We start from the raw sequence: 8274 nt of genomic DNA, 5'->3' as shown, positions 1-8274 counted from the left end.
CCCAAATGCTCATGCACCTAACAATTAAGCCTTAAAATACACAAAGCAACAAACAATGGCTTATAGAGCAAAGAGGAGAAAAAGAAAATCCCTGATAACAGTTGGAGATTTCAACACTTTTCTCTCAATAAGTGATGGAAGTAGACAAAAAATCTGTGCAGATGAAGACTTCAACAACACTACCAACCAGTGTGACCTACTGATAATATAGGACACCACCCCTCAGAAGGAAAGCCCACCTTTATTAACCGAGAGCATTCACCAAGATTTATCATATTCTAGGCTATGAAACAAAACAAATCTCAACAAATTCACAAGAATTGGAATCATCCAGATTATTTGTTTGGACTACAATGGAATTAAATTAGAAATCAGTAACAGAAATGTATCTTTAAGATCCCCACATACTTAGAAGCCAACTAAAAATACATTTCTACATAACCTATGGGCCAAAGGAGAAAACAAAAAAGGAAATCAGAAAATATTTCCAACTGAATGAAAATACCATCCATCAAAGTTAGTGGACACAGGGGCCCTAGAGGAAAGTTTTACCCTAATGCTCTTGTTAGAAAAGAAGAAAGTTCTCCAAACATCAACGTAAACTTCCACCCTCAGAAACTGGAACAAAAAAAACCAAATCAAAGCCAAAGTAAGAAAAATAAAGGACATAACAAAAATAAGAGCAAAAAAATCAATAAAATAGAAAAAGAAAACCAGTAGAGAAGATCGCTAAACCAAAAGCCGGTTCTTTGAGAACATCCCGCCATGAGTAGGGACCATGGCACCCCGCCCCCTGCAGTCCTGCTTGTTCATGGCAGGGCCAGAGAAAGGACCCTGTCCCAAGCCATACCTAGCTGCTCCTGGGCAGGGTGGTGACCCCCACATGCTCTGTAGGGCCCAGGAATCCAGAGTGGGCTTGAAGGGGCCCCTCTGACCTCAGCTCCTTCCTTCTGCTGTGAACGCAAGCCCCACTGGCTCATAGGAGAACAGATGCTCGAAAGGGTGAGTGTCTGGGTGTCCCTTCTCAGAAGGCACCCTAAGTTGCTTTTACAGAATCTCCCTGAAAAGCAGCCCTATTAAGGCATAGGGAAAATTTCATCTCAGTGTGCCAGATGGGCCAGAGAGGCAGCCCTGCACCCCATGAGGAGGTCAGAGACCCAGCCCTAGGTGCAGGCCGCACCTCGAGGTGGCTGTCCATGGAGCCCTACCCTACACTGTCACCTGCCCCAGATATCACTGTGCATGTGCGGGTTCTGAGTGTGGGCTCTGGCAGAGTGAGATCCTCCTTCAGGGGCTAGCCTCTCTGTCTGCACTCACAGTTCTGGGGGCAGTCGGAGAAGGCTGCCACCCCTGGTCCTTGCAGGCCCTGTCCTGGGGCTGTTGCTAGGGTGGGGCTGTGGTCAGGGTGGGTCTAGGGCAGTTGAAGGGGCTACCTGGTGGGGTCACAGAGGCAGACAACTGGCTGGGAGCCTGGGATGGGGACCCTCAGAGGCTGGAGTCAGAGGGCAATGATGGGCTGGGAGCTAGGACTGTTTTGGTGTTTGGTCTGGAGTCCTGCCACACCACAGGCCCTGCTGTGGCCAGCAGGAAGCCTGGCCCTCCCAGGAATGTGCAGCTGTCTCCCATGTCTGGGCTGTCTCCATGATGGACTAGGCACAGAGCACCCTCCCCTCCTGCAAGGTGGATGTCCCTGTCCTCTGGGCTTGGATTCCTGCGGCCAGCCTGCTATGGGAAGGCAGCAGTCACTCCTCTCTCCAGCCTTGGTTTCCACCCGTAGAAATGGGATGGGCCTGCGGCCTGGACACTCGCTCCTCTGCTCTCTACCTGACACCAGGTCCAGGTGCCTTTCCCCTCTGGCCACCCATCCAGAGTGGGCCAGAAAGGGGCACAGATGAGGTCACAGGCAAGCACTGGCCGGCACAAGGGAGGATGACACTCCGTTCACAGGTGCCCCGACACCTGGCTCTCGGTGGCCACCAGGGGACGCACCAGCCCCCACCTGGAATAGTTCCTGAGCCAGAGCACAGCAAGGGGACACCTGCAGCCCTGTGTGGCCAGGGCCCTCAGTGACAGCCACAGGTGCACTGATGGGGTGCTGGCTGCACTGCGGGGTGCCAAGGGCACATGTAAGCGACTGAGCCGCCCAATTAGGACAAGAAGCAGCTCATCCAGTCCACCCTGGAAGGCGGGACTTGGGTGTAGAGAAGGGGCCTCACAGTTGGGAGGTAGGGCAGCGAAGCTCACCCTAGACTAAGCCCTGGGCTGCACTGCCTTGGCCTGGGTGGCAGCCCTCCAGAGCCCCATTCTGTGGCCCAAGGAGAGGCAGACGACCATGTGGTCATGGGCAATGTACTCACCAAATCACACTCCACCTCTTAGGCTGTCCAGCACCCTGGGCTCTCCACTGGAACTGGGGACAGTGCCAATGCCTGTCTCATGATGTGTGACAGCAAGGGGTGAGTGCCTGGACCTGGAGCCAGGAAGCACCACTGGCTCCTCACCAGCTGCCACCAAAGTGTTTTCCAGGCCAAGTCTGCAAGGGCGCCAGCCCCAGTGGGAGTCAGAGCCTGTCCGGACCCCTGGCAAGGCCTGAGAGCGAGTGGCTGCTGGGAAGTGGGGCAGGCCCACCAGGAGCTCTGGCCCTCCCCGGCGGGAAGGGCTGCTTGCTGGGTGTTTGCTGGGTTCCTGTTCTCATGCCACCTCACTGCCTCATGCCGAGAAAGTTGCCAGAACCCAGTGAGCCTGGAACCCTCCCTGCCTCTGGGCAACCTCACCTAGCCCATGTGCTCTGAGTCACGCTACCCCCATCCAGCTATGCATGGTGAGGTCTGGCCATGAGGGCTTCTGGGTTCCCCGGGATGGGGTCACCCCAGGAAGCTGGACTTGCCTTGGGCCATGGCTATGGGCAGTCAGTGCCTGCATAGCTCCAAGGCTGGGCTTGGGCTTCGGGTGTCTTGAGCCAGCCCCTTTGGAGGCTCTTGGACCAATGTCTCAGGGACATGGCCTGGGGTGGGGTAGGGGACTCCTTCTCCCCTGAGTGCTGTGGGGGCCCCACCCTTTGCACTGCACTCCACTCAGACCTCACTCCAGGAATGCCCTCCACCTCTGGGGCTGTAAGGGAGGTGTCTGGGCAGGATCCTGCCTCCCTCCCAGGGTGGGGGCTATCGGTGGCATTTCAGGCATCATTCACACACTGCCACACTGCTACACCACCACGACCTGTCCCAGGTGACAAACGTCAGAGGCTGATCCCCCCACTGCGTTCATGACTCCCTGGATAGCATAGACACACCACAGTGGTCTTAAATCATTTATTCCCGTGCAGAGATTTGAGTAGAAAAAGAAACGGTAAACAAACAGAATGAATACAAAATCAGAAGAGACCAGAATGACTTCTGTCCTTTGCCCTCCATGCTGCTGGAGGCTGCTTCCTCTCACCCTGAGGGACTGCCCCAAGTCACTAGTGCTCCAGGGCCCTGCCCCAGGCCTTCTAGGGCATCTGCACCCCCATCACGGCTAGGGAGGGGCTGTGAACCCCTTGGAAAGGGAGGGAAAGGGATAAGAACCCTTCCCTGGGGGGGAGTCAAAGGTTGGGGGCCAAAAGAAGGGCAAGCAGGCCCAGGGCCAGCCCCAGGCCGAGGGCAGTGCTGGTGAGTGGGGCCCGGGAGGGCATGGCGTTGTACAGCTTCTCGTTGCATAGGTCACCCTCGCAGCATTGGGTGCTGCTCGTGCCGCTGCTGACTTGGCCTTGCTGGGTGTGGGTGGATGTGCACCACTCTGCGCAGTCCTTCTTCACCAGGTTCCCCGACAGAGGCTCCACTGATTGGGGGCAGGGGGATGGTCAGGCCTGGCGGCCACCTCTCACCCACTCACACCACCCAGCTCGCACCCACGGCAGCCCCTCATTTAGCCCCCGGCCAGCATCCTCCACCTCTGGGCCACTGGCAACACTGTGACCAAGCAAGCTGCACCCACATCACCCTTGCTGACCGCCCTAGGATGCCGCTCACCCGTGGTCATGGTCCTGCAGAAGCGCGAGCTGGCCGAGCATGGCTGTGGCTGCTTGCAGTTGGTGGAGCTGGTGCACACATGGCAGCGGAGAGTCCAGGCTGGTGGTGAGGTGGCAGGGGATCAGCAGGGCCTGGGCCACTGCCCCCAAAGACCCCTCCTGAACAGAGCCCCTACTACCCCTGCCCTAGTCCCGTCCCCTCTGAGGCCGGGGCCCTGCTGGGCTTATGTCCTGCATACAGCCTCAGATGTCAGCTTAGGTGTTGTCGCCTGGGGCAGGTGTCCCGCCCTGGGCCCTGCCTGGGGAATGGTGAGGAAACAAACGGTCTGTGCATTGTAGACTCTTCCCCTAAGGCTCAGAGAGATCTGGGACTGTGCTAAGAGCAGCTCTCAGGACACGGCAGAGTGGACAGCGATGGTTCTGAGGGCCTGACTGAGCTGGGGCCCTGGGGGCTATCAGCTTGGCTGCTCTGACCCTGTTGGGGCAAGGGCTGGGTCACCTCCTGGGCTGTCCTGGGAAGGACCTGGGGACCAGCAGGGGCTGATGGCAGGGGCTGGATGACCCCTGGGGTAGACATCTCAAGATATCTCCCGTCTCTACTGCCTCTCAGAGTGTCTGTGACTCTAGGGGTTCCTTCTAAAATTCTCAGATTCTGAAATACTGAAAATCTGATCCCATTAAGTTATGATGTGGGTTCATTTTGGTTTAAATTCTAAGAGTATAGCATCCCAGAATGTCAGGGTTCCCTGAGCCTAAAGGCCAAGAACTTCTAGTGTTTGATGGCCAGTTGGGCCCAGCCTGGCTGAGGCTAGGGTCTGGCACACAGGCCAGAGCAACTCACCCCACCCAGTGCCCTTGGCCCAGCCCCTCACCTGGCCCCACAGCCACAGCCAGGGCAGCAAGGAGCAGCAGGATGGTCTTCATCTCCGTCGTCGTCTGGGAGCAGTGAGGGCTCCTCCTCTCCGGAGGCCTTATAGCTGGGACTCAGGAGAGGCGGGGGTGGGCAGAGAGCCAGCAAGTGGCATTCCTCCCAGACCTGCCCCACCCTGCCTGGCCCACACCCACTAGCCCAGCTCTCGCCTGGCCTCTTCCCCAAGCAGAGGTTTGCCCCCTCCCTCAGGGCCCAGGGAGTGGCATGGACAAAGGCCCCCAGTGTCTGTCCTTCCCAGTTCCAGGCCCTGCAGCTCACTGTGGCTGTCTCTGTCTCTCCCTGCCCTGGTCTCTGTGTCTCTGAGTGCTCTGTTCTCTTGCTGTCCATCCCATCCTGGGTCACTTTGTCTCTGGGAGGCAGCAGGAGGAGGGCTGGCCCTGCCTTCCTGGGCTCTGGGCTAGGGTTGTTGTGTCCACCCAGCAGAGCCCCAGGAACAAGGAGCCCCACAAAAGCAAAGGTCCCTACTGAGGTGGGAGGACTTGGCGTGGCATGGGCTGCTGGGGTGTGGGAAGTGGATGGAAGGGTGCCCCCGGGCAGAGGTGAGTGTTGGGCTAGGTGAGGACCATGAGGACCCCTCTTGGGATCATTGTAGGCCCCATTGTAGACCCCTCTGGGGGCCTGAGACCATTGTAGACCCCTCTGGGGGCCTGAGAGGTGGGGCAGGGGGTCGAGGCCAAGACTCAACCCCTCATGTACAGGGAGCAACTGAGGAACCTGCACCTCTTCACCAGCCCTGTGCCACCCTCTGGGGGCCCAAGACACCTCCCCATGGAGGTCTCCCTCCCTCTGCTCCCAGCCTCCCCCCAACCCCAGCCAGATGCAGCAATGTCACCATCCTACTTTGTGGTTATTGCCCTACATGTCTCTGCCCTGGCCCTCCCAAGACTGTTAGCTCATCAGGGCCAGGTCCCCAGTACCCAGGGCACCAGTGCAGGGTTTGGGGTCTGGTGCCCAGTAGGTGGGAGGCAGGTCCTGCCTTCATTCTCTTTGCACTCACGGGCCAGGCTATGGTGAGCAAGTCAGGGACACAGATGGAGATCATCCCTGGCCTGGCCCACCAGCCATCCCTGCCCGAGGCCTGTGCACACGTACCAAGCACGGGGTCAGGCCAAGGTGCCTGGAGCACTGTTGGCCCTGGGTTGGTCAGACCTGGCCAGAGACCCTCGGCCCCTCCTCCTGGTATGGCCTGGGCAAGCTGGCTCTTGTGCTGGGCCTCACCTCTCCCTTGCCAGCTGGGGTAAAGTTACAGCCGCAGCACATGTGCTTCCTGAGAAGGCTCCGTGTGACTCTCCCTGAAGCAGTCCCCACAGCTGGAGGACCTGCCTGAGGGCAGAGGGGTCTGAGGCTGTGCCTCCAGAAGCCCAGGAGGGGAGCAGGGAGAAGCCCCCTGAAATGGCCCTGCTCTGCATCCGGTGCCGGGTATGGCCACTTGTCCTGCTGGCTGGTCCCAGGCTCATGGGGTTCATTCAGGGCAGCTGGAGTCTCACTGGACAAGACAGGTGACACAGGGGTCCATACTGTCACCCGGAGGGAAACCAGGCCCCAGCTCCAAAGCTTCCCTGTGCAAAGGGCCCAGTGCAAGGCCTGGGTGGCTTGGGTAAGGGTTTGTCAGAGGCCTTGGGAAGCAGAGCTCAGGGCTTGGTGACAGGGTAGTGACTCGTGAGGAGGACAGGTGGGGAGGGGTGACTCACTGGGGCCAGGGGCCATGGAAGCTGCTGGAAAAACAGGTTTGGGATTCCTGCTGGGTTTGGTGGAGCTGTAGGAGTGAACTGGGAGTGGGGTTCTGGGTGTGGGGCCTCAGAGCAGTGGGTTCCCCACACAGGGGCTGGAGAAGGCCCTGAGGGGCGCCTCAGGCTCCACTCTGGCCATGGCATGGAAGCTGAGGCTGCAGCTGGGTTCCAATCCTGTGGGAGGAGGCAAGACTGCCTTCAAGGATGTAAGCTGCCTGTCCCTGGCAGTCTCCCAGCAGAAGCATGGACAGCAGCCCCAGATACAGTTCACTTTCAGGGGAAAGTGGGCGATTCTGATGCCAGGAGCTCTTAGAGAGCTGGGAGCTTGTGGAGGCAGTGCAGTCAGGGAGGGCTTCCTGTAGGCAGTGTTTTGGCTGGGGCCTTGGTGGCAGTTCAGGTTGCAGTGAGGAAAGAGAAGCTATCATGGTCCCCTATGTCAGCCCCCTCCCAACGTCCTGTCACTCGTGAGAAAATGAGGGCAGAGAGGGCTGGTCAGGTGCCACGACACCCCAGGAGTAGGGTGGAAACTGATAGGGTCTCAGGCACTTCTTCCTATCACCACTGGCTCCTCTTCTCCTCCCTCCTCCCCTGGAGACAGTGGCCTCTTTCTAGAGCCTGGCCCCTTTCGCCCAGCCCCTGGGGCCAGGGCCCTGTATCTGACTTGTACCATCAGGAAGTTGGCAGCATACACGACACCCAGGAGAGGCAAGGAAGGGGTATGGGGCAGAGACACCGACCCACCCCCAGTTCTGCCCGCTCCCTGAACTCAGCGGGCTAGGAAGCCAGGTCCGGGAGCAAGCCTGGGCCTCTGCCTGGACCTGAGGTTCCCTGCTCATGCCCCCTGCCGCCTTCCTGCCCTTTCCCCTTGTGCAGTGCCACTGGCATCACACAGGGTGTGGGGACACAGAGAGGGAAGTGCCTGGCTCAGGGTGACACAGCACAATACTCCAGGCCTTCTGAAAGTGCAGCCCTATGCCCTACCCTGGCCTGGAGTGGACACCAAGTGGACAAGTCAGGCCCCTAGGCTGGAAATGCCAGCAAACCCTGGGGCATGGGGAGGGGCTTCTTCAGCCTCAGGTGGCCACATGGCAAATGCACAGTCCCAGCCCCAGCCCTGGGGCTCTATAATGTTTCCCTCTGCCCTGAGGTGCTTCATTTATTCATTCATTCAACAACACCTTATAAGGACCTGCCATATGCCAGGCACCATGGGTATAACAGAGACCAAGAGAGGGGAGAGGCAGGGCCCAGCCCAGGGCCCTTAGACCTTGTGGGCAGGAGAGACACAATCTGTTGCTGTGTGGCACACACCTAGGAGTGTGACCATAGGGAGGCCGAGGGACCTGGGGATCGGGGGCCTCTGGAGGACTGACCTGGGCAGGGCTGGACCATCTAAGCTGAGATCTGAAGGGTGGGTGGCCAGGTAGGGTGTCAGGGCCCAGGCTCCAGGCCCCATATGGCCTGGTGTGTCACATCCCTTTTCTGCCTCTTTCCTTTGCAGGGGCTGGGTGAACGCTCCATGAGTCAGGCAGCTGAATGATGCAGTGTCTGACCCGAGCCTGCTCTGCTCCTCTGTGTCACACACCTGCGCAGGTGGAGCCTTG

The 8274-nt window shown here is 58.7% G+C and overlaps 1 protein-coding gene across 1 annotated transcript; it reads right to left on the bottom strand.

Moving 5' to 3' along the window:
* Window positions 1–3297: 3297 nt before the first annotated feature.
* Window positions 3298–4989, bottom strand: LY6D (lymphocyte antigen 6 family member D). The gene is made up of 3 exons (XM_012782524.2): window positions 4882–4989; window positions 4011–4109; window positions 3298–3819 (listed from the first exon to the last, which is right to left on the bottom strand). Exons 1-3 carry the CDS (start codon window positions 4931–4933, stop codon window positions 3584–3586), a joined length of 387 nt encoding a protein of 128 aa, XP_012637978.1. The 5' UTR covers window positions 4934–4989; the 3' UTR covers window positions 3298–3583.
* Window positions 4990–8274: the final 3285 nt, after the last annotated feature.

The sequence above is a fragment of the Microcebus murinus genome, chromosome 7 (assembly GCF_040939455.1).
Source record: "Microcebus murinus isolate Inina chromosome 7, M.murinus_Inina_mat1.0, whole genome shotgun sequence".
Lineage (NCBI taxonomy): Eukaryota > Metazoa > Chordata > Mammalia > Primates > Cheirogaleidae > Microcebus > Microcebus murinus.
This window is presented reverse-complemented; position numbering and strand designations above follow the sequence as displayed.